This window comes from Gopherus evgoodei, chromosome 11 (assembly GCF_007399415.2).
Source record: "Gopherus evgoodei ecotype Sinaloan lineage chromosome 11, rGopEvg1_v1.p, whole genome shotgun sequence".
Classification (NCBI taxonomy): Eukaryota; Metazoa; Chordata; order Testudines; family Testudinidae; genus Gopherus; species Gopherus evgoodei.
The window spans coordinates 59,689,214-59,708,731 of record NC_044332.1 but is presented as its reverse complement, the minus strand read 5'-3'; the positions used below and the strand labels follow the sequence as shown (position 1 = coordinate 59,708,731).

The following is a 19,518-nucleotide window of genomic DNA, read 5'->3' as shown; positions in this document are numbered from 1 at the left end:
ATTCAAATGCTCTATTTCCATCTAATGGCAGGGAGAAAGTACTTCCAAGTGACTGGACTGCACTAGAGGAACAAAGAGAAAAATAAGTGTTTATCTGGAACACTATTGTCACATTACCTTTCCACAATGCTTAATCGTATAATAGATTTAACACTACAGCATAAGGAAATTATGATAAGCATACATAAGGCTTCTGCTAACATAAAAAAAAGCACATATGCTTCACTCGTAAAATCCCTTGACGTTCATATATATTTCAGTTATCCATGTACAAGCCACAGATGATAGGAACTTTAGCAATGCCTAACACAGATAGCGACCTCATGTTTTAGAAACCTCTTTAGAAGCCATACATGGATCATCTCTAACTGAATGTGTCTGTGCATACGCAAATCCATGCTCACATTCACATAAAGCGAGAAAGAATGCACACCCAAGGCATTTTAGATTTTGTCTACATACTGGTCCAGATTATCAATAGATTGGGTTTGGACATTTTGTGCACACATATCTACCTGTATTTTGCATGCACATTACTATGCACTCACAAATTCCTGAGTTCTGCATACATATGTGGTGGATGCACATATACGTGTACACAACATACTGAAAATTAAGCCTAAGACTACTGCAGATAAACATACTGGCATAGTTTTGAACAAGGGCTGTATGCCAGATTCTCTCCTGTATCAAGAACTTCTAGATGCAGAATGGCGAAGTCAGGCAGTCATATACGATATGTATATAATATAAAAGAGTAACAAACAAGTTTTACTGCTTACTATGGCATAGTCTGGCAGTATGAACATATATCCATTACTGATAATGTATTTAATTTATAAAGTAATTCTATTATTAACTTTTATTTTTTAAAAAGAATCAGCTATAAATTCATATAGCTTTAGCCCCAAATAAGTATGTACAAAATTGTGTTCAGCAAAGACATCATTAGATTACAAACAAATATTACAACAAATTTAGAAAATGAACAATTATCTCATTCAATAGTAAATTAGATTATTAAATTTTCTAAAAATTCTGGTCTTCATTCCCTATAGGTTTTGAAAAATTTCTGTCCTATTATTCAGACTGAGATTTTTCTCATTGTTAGCTGTTTTTTAAATTATACTTGCCACATTCCAATGACTCATCAGATCCATCTCCACAGTCGTCATCATGATCGCATATAAACTGTTTGGGAATGCAGACTTTATTACGGCATGTGAAAGAGTTCTCATCACAAGTATTATTAGGAGCTAAGGAAAAAACAGCACATATGAAAAAATAAGGAGCACACAGAACAACAGGACCTACAGATACTTTACTTATTAGAAAAACAAGTGAAGTAAATTAACTGGTGCTCAATGACTGATTCACAACAAATAATCATGCACTTTGTCAGGCATACACCAGGTAGCATACGATACCAGAAGGTGCTACTTGCCCCCAAAATAAGAAATACAAAAGTTGATTCAAAGATTCAAATGTACTTAAAAAAATAAACAAAGTAAGAAAAAACACTAACGGGGAAGGGGCACCTGGTAACACCCAGCACTGCCTCATTCGGGGAAGGATGTTCTGCAAAGAACTCCTCCTGATTACACTACTTCTGAATAACAGCTCTGTAAACGTCTCTGTAACTCTCTGGAGAATAACCCACCCCAGACCTCATGCAGTAATGGATACATAGTCAATTAAGAGAAAATTATCTGAACATTTTCAAACTTATAAAATAGTTTAGTTAAGCAAATACAGATAAAATACAAACCCACCTAAATTACTGACCAAACCCCAGACGTCCTTAACTGGATTATAACCCATACACCTACATAAAAGAAAGTGGATACCAAGAACAAAAGATGGGGAAGCAGCAGATTATAAAGTACCAGAAGTAGAGATGAGAATAATTAACATGACTAAATTATAGATACAATTGTCTCTTACTCCTCTATGAAAACAGCTAATTTTTATGATTTCAAAAATATACTTTTTTCTTGCTAAAAGCATGTAAAATGCATAATCAATAATACAGCTTCCACTTTTGTCTAATATGGTGAAAAAAAGGAATAAACATTTATATTTGAAACATATACAATGAGCTACATATAGTGGAGTAGATCCTCAGTGTCAATCAGTATATCTTCACTGAAGTCAATGGATCTATGCTGATTTAATTAACCTGAGGATCTGGCCCAGTCTATGACTGACCAGTCTTTACCCACTGATGGTTTACAGTATTTCATATGTTGCACCATGCCGTCAAATAGTCCATCTGGTAATGGGTAGAAGGCCCATAGCAGGAAATAAAAGACACAAACAAGTACCATGAAAAGAGTAAAAAGTCAGAATATAGTTTTAAATGTATAAGTATAAGCACAAAAACCCCATACCACAGCCTGCTGTAGAGAGTTCATCACTTCCATTAGGACAGTCCCTTTCACCATCACAAAGCCAGTGTTGAGGGACACAGGCATGGGAACCTAGGCAACTGAATGTGTCTGCAGCACAGGTTACTGATCCTGAAAAAAAACGATACAAATTAGCATTGCTAAATCCCAATTAAATAATTCTTGTGAGGTTTATAAATAATAGCTATTTATAAAGAGAGGGGTTTTTTTCTTTTCATTTAAAAGAAAGCTGAAAATAACAGATTTTCCTCTGTACAGTATTCTCAAAATTCAGATTAGGATTGTATTCTAAATTAAAGGTTTGAATATCTACCCTTCCTTCTATATACTTTCACCCTATTCACAGTGTCATTCACCTCTTTCATAAATGAAAGAGGCAAGCTATCTTACTATACTTCATATAATGTATTTAGTAGAACAATTTTAGAAAGCATAGACAGATATTTTAGGCAACTACTATGTATTTGGATTTATTGGATAAGGATCCTGATCCTGAGAGGTGCTAACAACCCTCAGCTCTGCTCATCACTGTCAACTCCCATGGAAGTTCAGGATCAGGCCCAAAATGCATGATCAGGCCCCAAATCAGAGCCCAAATGCCCAGTAGTGAACAGTGAATGCGAGGTAAGAAGAATCCCAACAGTTTCAATGAATGTACTTCTTTTTCCTGGAAATTTCTTTATCTTTAGCACTTTATAAAACTTTTATGAGCATAAAGAAAATAATTTTTCATTACTTAAGGTTGGCTTTTTCATCTTTGTTTTAAAACAGACTTTTCTCTAGAACAGATTTTTATTTATCCTTTGGTACTTATTAAAGACTTTTTTAAGGGATTGCTTTTATGTAATCCATCATTATTATGTCTCTTCTCAGGTATAGCAAATTGGCATATATTAAGAAGAGAAAGTAGATTTCCATTCATGCCTTTGAACGTTTACTACAAAAGTTAAATGAATTCAAGGAATTTACTTTATGATTCATTTTCATTATTTTAACCAAGATGAAAAACAACTTACGTTGCTTTTATTAGACTGGAATTTCAAACACTTCTGAAGTTAAATTATGTTATGTTAGAGATAGATAAATTTCAAATGTTTCAGAGAACTGGGAAACCCAAATGCTTTCTGACAGCCCTGTTCCACCTGGAAAGTATTTGTCTCCTGCTCCCAAGATGAAATAGGGCCTTGTCTTCCACTCCACAGTATTTTATCTTTAAGTAATCTTCAGAGATGCCAGTTAATTCTGTGATAGAGCTTTCATCCATAAAGGGATCTATGATAATGCTAAGTCATAGATAAGGAAGAGATGTAACACTTGAACAACTTAAAAAAGAAGTGGTGGTCTTTATTAATTTGTTTGGTCCTCCTTTTTTCCCCCCACTTTTCCTATTTTTTACTTTAAGTTGTGTATTTAGTGGGTGTGCAGCCTATTGAGCCTCAGGCCATGAAGTCTCTTAGGTTTTGACAATGTACTATAGCAGATATGTCTGAAGTACCTGCCTCCTCACTTGACACTGCCTCCACTAAACCTGTTGTGGCAGGGATGGAGGTGGAGGAAAGGAGGGCGGCGAGGCAGGGGAGAGAGAGGGAAATCTTGCTTGTTAAACAGATATCACACCAGATCCCTCTCTTTATAGTAATCGTATGGTAGCAGATGCAATTGAATCCCATACACGAGGGATTCTCTACTTAATTGCACTCTAGAATACAATGGACATATCTGATTCCCCAAAACAGGTAAGAGCTATGAATTTTCAGAAAGATACTAAGATTCAGAAAGATGCTGGGGTTTGACTAAATATGGAAAAGCCAATATTTAGCTAAATTAAAAGAGAACAGGAGCAGGACACAGCACAGAGCCTAGACTTTTCATAGCCATTAGGGACTGACCACCAAAATATAAAGGTATTTAGAACATGGGGGCCTGTTTACGGTAGTTGGCTCAGATTTGGAGAACAGGCAAAGGTTTGGTTCTTATTTTGCCCAAACTGTTTCACCATATCTACTTTATAAAGACAGACCCACAAACTACACACTCCACTTACACAAATGTATCTGCTTGGCGCAGAAAAAATCATCTGTGCTCTAGAAATAAGGACAATTACTAGCTTATGGTTAAAGAGCATGACCCTAAAGGTGCTGTGCATTCTCCACTCCCATTAATTTTCGCGCGATTGCTCTGCATGTCTCAGGATCAGTCCCAAAGATATGATGTGATAAAATAAGCAAAAATTACAGTACTCACCACAAATTGCATCACTCTCATCTAAGCCATCTCCACAGTCATCTTCACCATCACAAATCCACTGCTTAGAGATACATTTGTGTGCTGAGCAAGCAAATTGATTCCATGAACAAGAAGAATCTAGGGAAGACATCAGCCACTATGCTTGTTGTGTTCACAGTAACAGTGAGTTTCCTGCATGCAGTAGCATAATGTAAAAGCTCTTCCTTGCTTTTTAGAGCTGTAACTATAGATGTAACTATGCTATAATTATGTCCCTTTGGAAAAAGAACTCAGGATTTTTGTTGGGTTCCAACTGATTTCTGTTCATTAATACTTAAAGGACTCACAAAACTTTTAAATTAGAAGAATTTAAAAATATTTTATTATTGGCTGAAGGTAAGAACTTTTAAAATAAGAGAATAGTTCATGCATTTAACACACATGTTTTTGCTATAGCAAACCACTTTGCAATTATGGTAATAAGTGCAAAGACAAGTAGTCCAATTCTTCAATCATTTCCATCAACTTTGTATTGCACTATTTAATTACATCGTGAGAAGACTTCTGTGTTCTTTTTCTCATCTGGAAAATTGGTCTATATTTGCATTCTGTTGTTCTAACTGTTTACTTTTTTGCATACATTGGGAAATAACAATGCTCTGCTTCAATTCAAAATCAATCTGCAGTAGCATATAAAATAAATTCCAGTTTCATATTAAGAATTTCATTTAGAAAACTTCAAGCCTCCTTTTTTCCATCCTTCCCACAACAATAAATGTATTATGGTTTAACTGATAGAAAAATAATTTCAAGATGAATAATAGAAAAAAGTCATTTATTACCATCTGAATTATATTAAATATTGTCCACACTGTTTCCTAATGGATAAGAGCTGTAAACTGGAAAAAGGTAGCCAAGACCAAAAGAAGAAGAAAAAAAAAGGCAAATGGGTTTCATAATATTTTTAAAGTAATGAAAAACAGAAAGCCTAAAATGCTTGCTGACAGGCTAAGCCTGGTAAATAGTGCCTAGGTCTGACCCTTCTGCCTTTCATGGGGTAGAGTTTAACTCCTGACCACACGATGAGTGGAGGAAAAAAAGCACATTATGCACACGGATTTCAGGTTTCAGTCTGGAGGGAAAGGCAGCTAGAAAACAAATGACTGTGCCATTGAGATAGAATTTAGTTCTGTAATGATGAGACTAGATTGGTGAAGCTGCAGAACATGCGGGGAAAAGACCAATTCTCATTATGATCATAAATCAAATTTTCCTGGGACTGCAATAAAGCAATACTATAGAATCATGGAAATTAGAGACAGAAATGACTTAGGCCTGGTCTACATGCAAAACTTGTACCAGTATAACTTCTTTGGTTAGAGGTATGATTTTTTTTTCTTTTTAAAAATAAGTTATTCTGACATAGGCTCTAGAATGAACACAGTCTTATCAGTATAAAGGTGCCTAAATAACTGACTAGCTTAGTCCCCTCTCCATTCCAGAATAAGCTTTACTGGTATAAACACCTTTATAATGGTATAACTGTGTCCAAAATGGGGGATTATACCAATTAGAGCAAGTGTTATAGCAGCATTACAACTGAATAGGTAATTTTCTCTATCCCTGTTTCTACTACAGGATTTTCATTTTCAATTTGAATTTCACAGAATCATAGAATATCCAAAAGGAAGTTGTTGCATACAGAAAATAAGCAATATTTTGCTCTGAAAATGGAAAAGAAATATTAAGTTCAATGTATGTAAATCCAATTACTTATTTCACAAAGCTCTATAGCCAACCTGTCTTGAGATATATATATTTCACACAACAAGATAGGCTAGGAAAACATTAACTGTCCATGAAGTGAGCCAGGCAGAGGGTTTGCCCTAGCTCAGAGGAGCTGCTGAGAATGCATGAATAGAAGTAGTAAAAGCCTTCTCTTTCCACCTTGATTTGGGCAGAAAATTGTACCATTTATCTAGCTATGACTGCTTATTTCCCCTTTTCATTACGATGGCAGCAGCAAGCAAGTTTGTGTTTAGCTTTTACCACTAAATTTAGGCCAAGCTGAGGGGAGTCTGGATAAGTGTCAAGGTGCCATTTTGTTTTTCTTATTGTTTTGTTAGTGTGTGATGCACTAGTTTTGGGTCATCCTTGGATGCCATGTACAAAATCTTGATGTACTTTAAGGAAGAATAGTAGAAACACAGACAAAAATCAAACTAAAGAGGGACAATACAAAGTTATCTTGTGATAATATGTCATGAAGATATGTGTCCTTGTAATCTAACATTTAAATACAATGCTCAGCATCAGTCTCGCTGAGAGCTTGGCTACATTATAAAGATGCAGTCTACATATTCACATTTCATGGTGACGTTTACGTATAGGAGAATTTAATACTTCACAGAAAACCTTATTTTTTAATAGTTTCCCAGCACTATCTATAGAATAAAGCCTACTGATTTCCTGTAGAAAATTCTAAAATATTGAATGCATTATATTTGTCTCTACCTTTTTGTCTGGATTTCAAAGAGTTCATCAATAAAAAAATCATTGAAGTAAAATGTTAGATAAAGAATGGAGTACTTTTATATAAAATATGAATTATAAACCCTTCTTTTGCACACGTGTATCAATGGTTTTAGTAGCGAGAACAAGATAAAATCCTCTTACCACAATGCAATTCATCAATTCCATCCTCACAATCTTTTTGTCCATCACACAGCCATGTGTTCAGAATACATCTTCCACTAGGGCATCCAAAATAATTTTCTGCACATGTGGGCTTGTTTCGAACTGTGATAAAATAAAGAATGTAATGTAAAATGGTATCTACTAGTATGATTAGGAAGCTAATACAATTCTATTGAATTTCTCAAAACTAATGGAAAAGGTTACTTTTTTCCCCCAATTACCCCACAGAGTGGTCTCTTTTTCAATTAATTTTTGATTTTTTAAAGTTTATTTTTGTGAAAATATAGTTGTCTGAAAGGAGACAGATTGCTAACTCAGGAAACTGAACTATTCTATAGAGAGAACAAGTAGCAGTAGCACATGTTTCCCCACACTTCCCCAGCAATGTACCTCAACTTGACCGACAAGGATCTAGGGATATGAGGGTAGTTCAATCTACAGGTCAGATGCTGAGCTGATGTAAATCAGCATAAGTCTATTGATGTCAGTGGTGACATGCTCAATGGAAGTATGTTGATTTATACAATCTGACCCTCCATTTCCATTCTCATCTATCTGCTGAGATCAATGAGATTGCCAAACTATGGTAGCATTATCTGTGAAATTCACTGGGATCTGAACTGATATCATCAAATCACTTCACATAGGCCACTACCCAGTTTTCAGATGGTTACTTTTGAAATCAACGTGAGGTTTTCCATTAACTCATCAGTGGAGCCAGATTTTCACCCATGGTCACTGTTGACCTTAGTTGGATCTGGTTTGATAGTTTCTTTATTTTTGGGTGGGGATGGGATATATACATTCATATTTTACATCAGTAAAGTGGGATATTGTACAGAAGGAAAGATGGAAGTTTGCATATTTAATGAGTGAATTCCTGATACAGATGTCTGGCAGTTGATGAAGATGGTGTTTTCTTATGAAAGTTTTGCTTCTTTCTGAAAGGTTAGGATAGTTTCTGGTGGCAAGAGCATGTAAGAGGAAAACGTCTCTGCAGTGTATGAACTGGTCATCTGATATGTTTCCTTTTAGGGGCAGTTATGAAGTGTGGCCTAAGAAGCCTTCAGTGTATGAAGGGCATTATCTGTCTTTGAGCTAAAAAAGTCCAGCCCTTTAAAAGTCAAGTCCTCTACCATGAACTGAATCTTCAATAGGAAGCTAGAACTCTGAACCCATAAGGATCTTCTCATCACCACTGCCATAACCATTCATCATGATGCAATGTTTGCCACATTTAGGGCAGCTTGTAGGCTGGTCCTGGCCAGCAGCTGGCCCTCAGTCACCAGAGAGGAAGACTCTTCCTTCACCACAGGAGGAAGTTTGTCTATGAATCTCAAGAACTTCTTATAATTTAAAAAATACTATTTGGCCAGCAGAGTTTGATAAATCACAATTCTATATTGTAAACTAGCTGACAAATATGATTTTCTGTCAAGTAAATCTCTTCTTTTAGGCTCATTTTACTTTGGTGTACTCTTATTTGGTTATTTTTACTTTTTATTAATAGCTGTTACCACAAAGGAATTGATACCAGATATGAGTAAAATAATAATCCCCCCTGCAAGGTGCACAGGACCTTCTTCTTCTTCTTTTTTTTTTGCCTGCCTTCCAGCACGTGAGCTGTTGTGACTAGAGTCTGCTAAAGAACCGTTGCAGGGTCCATAACAGCCTTGTTGATTGGAAGGCTATTTTATCTGCAGTAGAAGATTGAAAGGCGTCAATCAGTTTATGAACAGGTTCCTGAATCTCCTCAAGGGTAAGTTGCAAAGAGTCTGATACCCTCTTGAGATGGTCCTGAAAGTCTTTAAAGGTATCAAGCTGTGACCTACTAAAAGGGATCACAGCCTCATCTGGTGATGATGAGGATTTCTGGTGGGGGCCAAGAAGTCAACAGAGTGAGATGGGGAAACCTGAGTAGATTGTTACTCGAGAGAAGCACTGTAAGTCTGTTGGTGCAGCTGAAGAAGCTGGCATTGAAGGCCCATGTACTAGTGTGGACATAAGAATACAGGTGCTCAGTACCATGGGTAAAGATGGAGCCAGAACTACAGGAATCAAATTAGTGGAAAATAATGGGGATTCTGATTCTTGTACACTGGAAGATTCCTTAGTGCTCTTTATGCTACTAGCACAGTATTGTGCAGCAGAGCAAACAGCAGATTGTGGGTGGAGAATGATGGCATTGACAGTACCAGAGTCATCAGTACTGGTGATACTGGAGCACAAGATTGGAGCCCAATGGTACTGAGTAAGTAATTCAGGAAGTTAACAGTCCCAAGCTCCATGATGTGGAGGGAACTTCAGATGATGCATCACATGTTGGGACTTTTGTGTGCTGCTTCATCACTGCAGATTCAGTATCAAATGGAGTTGAGCTTCAGCAGTAGCCTTCTGGGGCCACAAGGACTCTCCTGAGGTAGAATGGTGTGGGGAAGCTCTTCTTTTCTTAAAGGAGACCTTAGCTGGGGATCTGCCTCTCAGTTTCTCCTTGCTATGTACCTTCTTTCCTGAGATCATGTAGACCCCATTCTGCCTGGAGTACTTTAGATACTGACAGGTCATGTACAGGGGTGTCAAAGACCCATGGTCTGAAGCCAGTCTCATCAACCCATCCATTAAAAATATTTGGCGGCGAGCATGCCTGGATTTTCAAGTCCTTTCTGTAAAGGACTTATATAACTTACATATACTAGGGATGTGCAACTCCCCCACACAAAATAAACATTTCTTATGCCTGTCATTAATGGCCAAAGTATCCTGACATTAGTGACAATATTCAAAACCAGGGGACTGAGAACTAGCCATCTTAGTATCTGGAAGAAAATAATAAGGATTCTCCTGGTAAAAAGGAAACCTACCCTGAAAATACTACACATATGGTGCCAAGTAGCAAACTAACTACAACTGGGGATTAAGATAATATCTACAAGGAATGAAAAGAGAGAGCTAGTTGTAGATTCAAATGGACAGAGAGCTGCTCCATCTCAAAGCGAGAGGCAGTGAGAAGAACTAAGTGGTGACTGGCTTGCTCCAGCCCTTTATGCCCTAGGTGAAGGGCATGAGGATACCCAAGGCATGTGCCTGGCCCCAATAGACAATGCTGGCCAAAAGTCTCCAGTCTCTGACATGTTCACCAAAAGGAGAATATGTAAATAGAAAAGCAATCAAAGGAGAATAACATTCATATAGTCACCAAAACAAAAAATAGATAACTCTTAAAGTGGAACAACTCTCCTCAAAGCTTTGTACTAACTTCAATCAAACACCCAAGAAAGCAGGGGAAAAAAAATCAAGTAACACATACAATTAGCTATTAAAAGTTACTCATAGGCTTTGGGCAATTTCGCTGAAGCTTAACACTTTAGACATTTTGATGATTAAAGTTCCAATTAAATAAAAATAATTAATGACAGACATACAATGGGGAAAAAAAACAGCCAAAGACAATGCGGTTTTCTTCAGAGGAACTTCAGCATTAATTAGTAATAATTTGCATATCCCTTTAACATAGATAATATGCATGCAGGAGGCAACTTCCTCTGAATATCTTTCTTTGTACATTAAACACGTAGTACTGAATAGATACATATTTTTCGTAGTTTATATCTCTAGTATAGATATAGTTTATTATTATTTTTCTTTTCACAATTACCTGGGCATTTTAATTCATCTGTAAAATCTCCACAGTCATTAGATCCATCACATATCCATTCTGATAGTATACAAAGTGAAGTAGAATTACAACTAATAAACCCTGTAGATTTTACTCCAAGCTTATAGAAATAAGTGCAGTCTGTGTTATCTGGAAAGAGAAAATAAAATACTACACAATCAAATCTATATATTTATAGATTGAACAATCAATCAATGTCTTGATACGCTTTGCAACGTGGGTTCCCAGACTTGGCTATATTTTTTTACAGGCTATTCAGCTTTCATGAACATATTAGCATCCAAGATAATAGTTAACTCAAATAAGAGTTAAATGCAGATCATATGTGGATAACACTTTAGTACTTTAAAGAGAGACAGAGACAAATGTGACAGAAAATTGAATTTCTTACTGCAATTCTTTTCATCTGAAGCATCTGCACAATCAATGACCTGGTTGCATTGTGCTGATTTTGCAATGCAAATCCCTTCTGCACAGAGAAATTCTGTTGAAGCACAGGTTGAATCTACAAAGTATATAGTAAAAAAAAGAAACAGTTAAATGCAGTTTGCATTGCTTTGAAAGTTTATAAGTAAACCATTATTTTTAAGTAACCATGCATTTAAAGAAAGGTTAAAGCATGTATCACAAGTAAGACCTTTATGTGAAAAGGCCTTAGAAAGAGATTTTTTTTTTATTTCTTACACATATATTATCACAACAGTTGAGCATTCATAACATTTGCTAGAAAAGAAAGAACAGATGCATCAAGCTGTTTTGTGCATTTAATGTACCAAAGTCAGGTTTTCATTCAAAATGCACATTGTGATTACAAATGCTCCACTATAAGATGGTGTTCAACATGACAGTTTCTTCAGTACTATAGCTTTTGACATTTTAATATTATAACCAATTACAAATATAAGCTAAAGCTTTATAAATTCTAAAATACTCACAATACTTAATATAAAAATCATAATACTTTGCATTTCTTATAAGCACCTTTCATGTGAAGATCTTGAGCACTTCATAAACATTTACTTGTTACAATATTCCAGTGAGATATGTAAATACAACTATTATTATTTCCATGTTTCAGAAGGGTAAGCCAATCAGTTAAGTGACTTGTCCAAGTCACAGATGGGGCAGGGGAGAAAAGAAAGAGAGGTACTGTACCAACATTTCCAGTATGTCTAAGAAGGAATATCTACATTGCAATAAAACACCCGCAGCTGGTATGTGTTAGTTGACTGGGGCCTGTGGGGTTCGACTTTTGGGGCTATAAAATTGCAGGTCTGATGTTTGGGCTTAGGCTGGAGCCTGTGCTCTGGAACCCTCGGACCCAAGCCCGAACATCTACATGGCAATTTTATAGCCCCACAGCCCAGACCCATAAGCCGAAGTCAGCTGAAACAGACCAGCCATTGATTTTTATTACAGTGCAGATATTTCTGTAGTGTAAGAGTGCAAGTGGAGGTGGGCACTCCACCTACAACCCGCCAGGGTAGGTAGATTTCAACAACAAAAGGTTAGGAACCATAATCTAATTTCTACAACAATTCATTAAAACACAACTCCAAAGTAGGAGTAACATCTGTTTCCAGCACATCTAGGACTCAGGCAAGCGTTGAATAATGACAGTAAGATGTTATTTGCCTGTTCACTTCACCTTCTGCTTGCTGAGGCTACAGAGTGGAGTTTAAATGTGGTTGACTGTGGCAAGACAATTTTTCCTTTTAAATATCCTGATCCTTTTTCCCTGGCAACCAAAATCTGTGTGGTCCAGGAAACCACAAAAATATTTTCAACAGTGCCTAAAACTATTTTAAAAAGTAAAAGGATATAAACATATCAATGACAGATCAGTTAAATACACTTAAAAGAAAAAGAAGTATCAGTAGGGTGGACAACGTAGTTTGAGTAAATCAAATAATAACTTCCTAAACCTTCAACAACCAAATTGTGTCTGAATTTCAAGGAAGAATGGTTAACTCTTTTCCTTCTCCTCCTGCTCCCCATAATTGTTGCTGGTGGTCTTCTGTGTAGTTGGGAACTTCCTCAGTACTGACACAAGGCAGGACTAAGAATCCCAGAAAACATTAAATTTTTCAGAACTGGGGCTTCATAGCTATGCTACATAGCATGGGAAGTATTTACCTGGGAAATTTTACAGCTCATTTACACAAAATAGTTGCACTAGTTTAACTTAAATTGGTTTAGAAACCATAGCAATTAAAACAGTGCAACTGTTTGTGGACATTATAAACATAGTTTACATCAGTTTAAAATCACAACTTGAGTTAAACCAATGCAACGTTGTGTCCAGACCATGCCTCAGAGACATGAAGTTCAATGTGCACAGAAATTAGTCTAATATCTGCATCTGTTTCTAGAGACAGGGTACAAAGCCTTCATCCTCCTGAAGTATCAATCCTTCTATAAAGACTGCTGCTGCTACCACTAGATGGGAGGGAGAAGTCTCCCCATTACAATGGTGGTGGGGAGAGAAGAAGAAAGCCTGGGATAGGTAGCTTATTAAAGGCATAGCAATTTTAATACACGTCTGAACTTTGCACCAAACCAGAATTGTGAAACTCTAGAAGTCATTCAACATTAATAAGGAGTCTTGTCAAAAACCACGGGAAGCAGTTTGGTCATTAGATTTAATCTCTGGCGAACAAACCCATTAGATTCATTTGGAAATATTCAGTATCTTGCTGCCATTCATCCATTAAGCTTGGGATGAAGTGAAAGACTAGAAACCAGTACTTATTATTCAAATAAGCCGTTAATTTATTTGTGAACGAATCTTGATAGGAGAAAAAAGAAATGAAAAAAGAAACAGCACATTCATTTGTTACCTTTGAAAATGTCTTCAGTTATTTTATTTCAGCTTGCTATAGGTTTACTAAAATGTTTTAAAAGACTGCTCACTAAGAGATAAATCCTGCATGTACACCAAGGGCTTTTCTGCAGCTGAACAGTGCATTTCTGCACTGGGTTGGAGAGAATTTGGGAAGACCATACAAGGTGCTCACTTCCCTGACCCTAGAGACCAGCTCTGTCAGGGTGTCAGCATTCTCCTCACCCTCACAACTTCAGAGAGGGTGCAAGAGACCCACAGAAAATAATATATTAAAAAACAAACAAACAAAAAACACCACGCCTTCAGCCTATGGGTTCCACAGTCCTACTCTGTTGTTACCAATGAAAGCAACATTAAACTCTGCATGTCTCACCTATATAAACAGAAGCTTTTTTATTTATTTGAACATTATTAAGTCTGCTACAACAAGAAGCTTTTTTTTTTAAAATGGCCTATCTATATCTAGATGGATGGATGGATGGAAGCCCTTTGATAGATGGGTTAATTCCTCCCACCCTCCTATACACCACCCACTAACAGCAATCCAGACAATGGGAGAGAGAAAAGGGTTCAGAAAGCCCTCCTTCCATTAATATGACAAATCTAGAGGGAAGACGTAAACCACTAATTTTGATATGTTTGGAATATCGTGTTCCTTGGTCTCAGACCCACCAAACCTATGGCTTTTTCCACAGACTATCAGATTTAAGACTTTCTAGAGATATGAGGGGAAACCTTTTGGCCCATATGGAAATCCCTACTTGACTGGCTTCCTTTTCCCATTCTCTGAGCCAGACCAGCTAATCAGAGCTGTTGCCTCGGACAGACACAGCACTCCCTTTCAGGAGCAGACAGGAGAGTCAAAACAAGGTAGGAGTGAGGAGAGGAGCTGCTGGGCCCATACCATTTTCACAAGATGGAGGAGTAGGCATGCAGAGAAAGACACCTGCAGCTTAGGTCTAGTTCTGCTCTCGCCTCCATCAAGTGAAAACTGTATCAATCTGCTCCTTGCATTCTCCCCTCCAAACCAGCACATTATTCACAGGCGGAGAAGGGCAAGGATAAATCAGAGTCTATGGTTTTTTTATATTCCATCTTCCCTACCTCCTTCCTTTAGCAAAAAGTTTGTTATCTATTCTTCCCCCTCCACCCTCTGCTCCTGCAAGTCCAGGCATGGGGCGAGAGGTGCTCAACAGCTGCCCCTTTCCTTGACCCAAGCCTGGGAGGGAGGGTTAGAAGAGATCCCTACCATAGCTGTAACTCCCCCTAGCCTAAAGGCAGTGTGCAGGGCACAGAGTGAAACACTGAGGATGGCGGGGGAGGGAGGTGCGAGGGGGTGGAGTAGACCCAGAGTCACACGGCTGGAGGCCTCATGGTCCTGCCACACCCTGTCACAGGAAAGGACAAGAAGAGAATCTTTCAAGCGGACTAGAGTGGTTGTGGGGAAGCAGCCAATGAGAGAGGCTGCAGGGAGCAGGCATTCAGGGTTCAGTAGGGTCATATAAGAGGAGCTGCAGAACACAACAGCAGTCAGTTGCTGCCTGGAGCTGGAGAAGAGAAACTTGTGTTCCTAGCTGGCTGAAAGAGCAGCAGGACCATGGACAGCTCAGTGTGAGCAGGGACCAGGGGAGCTAAGAGGAATTCCTGGTTTGCTGCTGGGACTGAGTCCAGGACAGTCTGCTGGCAGGGACCAAGGGAGCGAAGAAGGAGCTTCTGACTGGCTGCTGGGACTGAGTCCAACACAGCTGTGAACAGGGACCAGGGGAACAAAGGACCTCCTGACTGGCTACTGGGACAAAGTAAGGACTGAGCCCAGGGACGGCTGCAAGAAGACAGTGTCTCCAGGGAGGAAGCCCTGGTGATACAGCCCCATACCTGTGCAGAGACAAGTTAAAGATGATAGACCCCAGAAAGGGTGTGTTCTGATTCACATAACAGTATGTGAGACACAGCCAGAGGGCTGAGTCACTGAAAAACTGCCTGAAAAGAGGGGTCACTAGAACTGAAAGATTGCAAACCCACTCGACCAGAAGTGGGCACTTGCAAGAGACGGGTGCTGTCCTGTTACAGGGAGTTAGGGAGCAGGGAAAGAGGAGAAGCAAGGAGTCAGTACGGGAGACACAGGAGGATGGAGGGGAGACACATAGAAAAGTATGAGGGCCCTTCCTCCCTTGCTGAAGGCGAGAAGCACTGGCCCCAGTTAATCAAACCTCTGAACTGCTTACCTCCTTCCACAGGATGAACTGAGTTCTGGCCTCTCTGTCCTACAATGAATAAATTTCTCCCTCTTTGCTTCATTGCTTCCCCATCCTTTTCTGCAGTACCACATTTTATCACTCCCTGCGCCCTTCTCTGTGCATTTCTCCCCTGCCCCACACATACACCATTCCTTCCTTCCTTTTTTCTGAATTGACATTCATGTAAGTGATTACAAAAATATGCAAATTAATGCATAACTAATATCTAAAAGGTTTTGCTCTGGTGTTTCCAGCTAGAGATTTTGTCATAATTATATCTCTTTTGAAACATAACTCAGGATTTGTGTTGGTTATCAACTACTTTAAATTCACTAACATCTGTAAAAGGACATTACAATATTTACAGCATATGTATTTAAAAGTATTTTTTTCCAATAAGCTTTGCACAGAGCCAAACTGCAACATGGCTGGGAAGAACTAACACTGAATATGGCTAGTGAAACCAGCAGCATTATCTTTTCTCTTCATCTAGCAAAGCTGCCCAGATTCAGAATAGAGAACATGACATACCGACGCCCTGTATAATGAAGATGCCACAACACACATTGCTGCACAGAAAATCACTGCCTCAATTTTTTCTGGACATTCCCACTGCCAAAAAGCCCCATCCCATAAGCAGGTGGGGCTTTTAGTCACTATCTATTCAACCCTAATAATAGTGACTTACACTATGATCGGATTAGAGGTTTTGGTCATGGTGTAATGCTAGTTAAGTGATTCCCAATTAGTTCAAGTAAACACAATTGTACATGCAAACCTAGACACTCTAGGATATAACCTTGGTTAAACTTAAGGCTCTCTCCTATGTCAATTTTTTGGCTGAGTTCCACTCTTAACATCACTTCTTTTCATCTAATATGATTTATACAGGAGCCATCACTGTGGAACAGCATCTGGGTCTCTTGTGAGGAGGTAGGGGAGTGAAGGAAGGAATGGATCTTCACCTACATTTACCCAGGATTATTTCATAGGCGTCAGCAAGCATTGTAATGTTTCTTCTGATCTCTCTCTCAGTCTAGTTCATGCACAGACATTTAGTTTAGAGCCAAAACACACAAATAAAAACAAATAAAGAGTATAATTCCACCCAAAAATACACTTACATTCTAGATATAGATAGATAGAAGCAGCTGGCATTTACCTTTACAGTCCAATTCATCAGAGTTGTCACCACAGTCATTTGTGCCATCACACATTTTGTTGTTTGAAATACAACGGTGATTGTAACAAGGCCTAAAACCTCTCCGACAGCTTCTGTTTTCTGGTAAAGTAAATGTAACAGAGATTGTATATAGAAATTTTACACAAATAAATATTTTATTTAAACAAGCAAGCAAATATCCCAAAGATATTTCCTTCAGAAATGTTTATGGTAAGTTAGAAAAAAATATGTGAAACTAATAATTTATTGTCCAACTGAAAGAAGTTGATGGACGAACACATAAACCAAATATTTTAATACCACTACTTACAGAAAAAAGAATCATAAAGATTTGTGGTAGGGGAGGGATAGCTCAATGGTTTGAGCATTGACCTATTAAACCCAGGATTGTAAGTTCAATCCTTTAGGGGGCCACTTAGGGGTCTGGGGCAAAAAAAATCAGTACTTGGTCCTTCTAGTAAAGGCAGGGGGCTGGACTCAATGACTTTTCAGAGAACTGTAGTGAGGAGATTTTTGTTATACTCTACACTTATCTTTGTACTTTGTAATACTTCCATATTCCTATTTTAAATCACTGACAATTTTAATAGAATTGTATTTAAAAGTGAAAGATAAATCTATATCACCATAGTAAGGCTGAGAATAAGTAGGGGAAGATTTTCAGATTTAGGTAAGTAGCTAGGTGGTTTTCTTTTTCTTTTTGGTTTAAGACTAGAAATGGATGACATAACATACCTTGGGATTCATTGTATTAAATATAAGCCAATCAATATAAAAACAATTTGAAAGACATTGCATTTAATAATTATGAAGCCATATTAAGAAACTGAAGCAACAATGTTTGAGAACACTTACCGCAATAAAATAGTTTTTCATCCGATTTGTCCTTACAATGAGCAACGCCATCACAGGTTAGTTGGTAGTCAATGCATTCACCATTTCCACATTCAAACTCAGAGTAAATGTTACATGTGGAGTTTTTAGCTAAACACACACAAACAAAATACAAGTGTTAAAAGCATTTTTAATAGTTTGCATTGCACAACGAAATTAAGCAATATACAGTTCAAAAGCAAATTACTTCGTGTTTTTTTAAGACTGTGAATAGAAAGGTGTACAACTAGAATCACTGATCTTTCAGACTGGACTTGCTATCTACATCCTATCCCATCCTACAGCTGCTTAATTTTTAAAATCTAACCTACAAAATTAAATGTAAACATACCTGTTGTGTCTATCTTTTAGATTGTAAGCTTACTGGACATTGTAATGAGGTGTATCTGGCCCTTTGAGGCCCCCTGCTGTAAAACTGGCAGTCCTACCATACCCAGCTCTAGGAAAGAGCCGTAGTGGTGTGTCCTCCAGGCTGCCTAGAGAGGCTGTGAGGAAACAGCCAATCAGAGAGAGGCTGCAGGGAGCAGCCAATCAGAGCCCAGCTGGCTCATATAAAAGGAGCTGTTGGACAGAGCAGATTAGTCACTGGCTGGACCCTGAGGAGCAAGGACAGCGCTCCTGGCTAGGTGCAGGGCTTGCACTACCTGGACAGAGCAGTTGTTTGCTGGAGCCAGAGGAGCAAGGAAGGTGTTCCTGGCTGATGACTGGGACTCAAGCAAGACTTCAGCCCTGCGATAAGGGTGCAGCTGAAAGTGCTAGGGCTAAGAAGGGAAGTGGCCCATGGAAACACAGCAGCAAATAGCAAAAGAGAAGCAGCCCATGGCTGCTACTTATAGGGTCTCAGGGTTGGGACCCAAAGCACTGGGTGGGCAACTAAAATGATTAGGGGTTTGGAATGGGTCCCCTAAGAGGAGAGATTAAAGAGGCTAGGACTCCTCAGCTTAGAAAAGAGGAGACTAAGGGGGATATGATAGAGGTATATAAAATCATGAGTGGTGTGGAGAAAGTGAATAAGGAAAAGTTATTTACTTGTTCCCATAGTATAAGAACTAGGGGCCACCAAATGTAATTAATGGGCACCAGGTTTAAAACAAATAAAAGGAAGTTTTTCTTCACACAGCTGCACAGTCAACCTGTGAAACTCCTTGCCTGAGGAGGTTCTGAAGGCTAGGACTATAAGACGGTTTAAAAGAGAACTGGATAAATTCATGGAGGTTAAGTCCATTAATGGCTATTAGCCAGGATGGGTAAGGAATTGTGTCCCTAACCTCTGTTTGTCAGAGGGTGGAGATGGATAGCAGGAGAGAGGTCACTTGATCATTACCTGTTAGGTTCACTCCCTCTGGGGCACC

General features: G+C 38.3%; 1 protein-coding gene across 1 annotated transcript in view; it reads right to left on the bottom strand.

Annotated features, from left to right (window-relative positions):
• LRP1B (LDL receptor related protein 1B) overlaps positions 1 to 19,518 on the bottom strand; it is an 875,307-nt gene that overhangs the window by 249,574 nt on the left and 606,215 nt on the right. Inside the window, exons 44-51 of the mRNA XM_030580310.1 lie at positions 18,128 to 18,256; positions 17,252 to 17,371; positions 11,399 to 11,512; positions 10,987 to 11,136; positions 7,311 to 7,433; positions 4,653 to 4,772; positions 2,391 to 2,519; positions 1,134 to 1,256 (exon numbers count right to left, since the gene is read on the bottom strand). Of these exons, the coding sequence (XP_030436170.1) occupies positions 1,134 to 1,256; positions 2,391 to 2,519; positions 4,653 to 4,772; positions 7,311 to 7,433; positions 10,987 to 11,136; positions 11,399 to 11,512; positions 17,252 to 17,371; positions 18,128 to 18,256 (1,008 nt within the window). The remainder of the gene's footprint in view (positions 1 to 1,133; positions 1,257 to 2,390; positions 2,520 to 4,652; positions 4,773 to 7,310; positions 7,434 to 10,986; positions 11,137 to 11,398; positions 11,513 to 17,251; positions 17,372 to 18,127; positions 18,257 to 19,518) is intronic.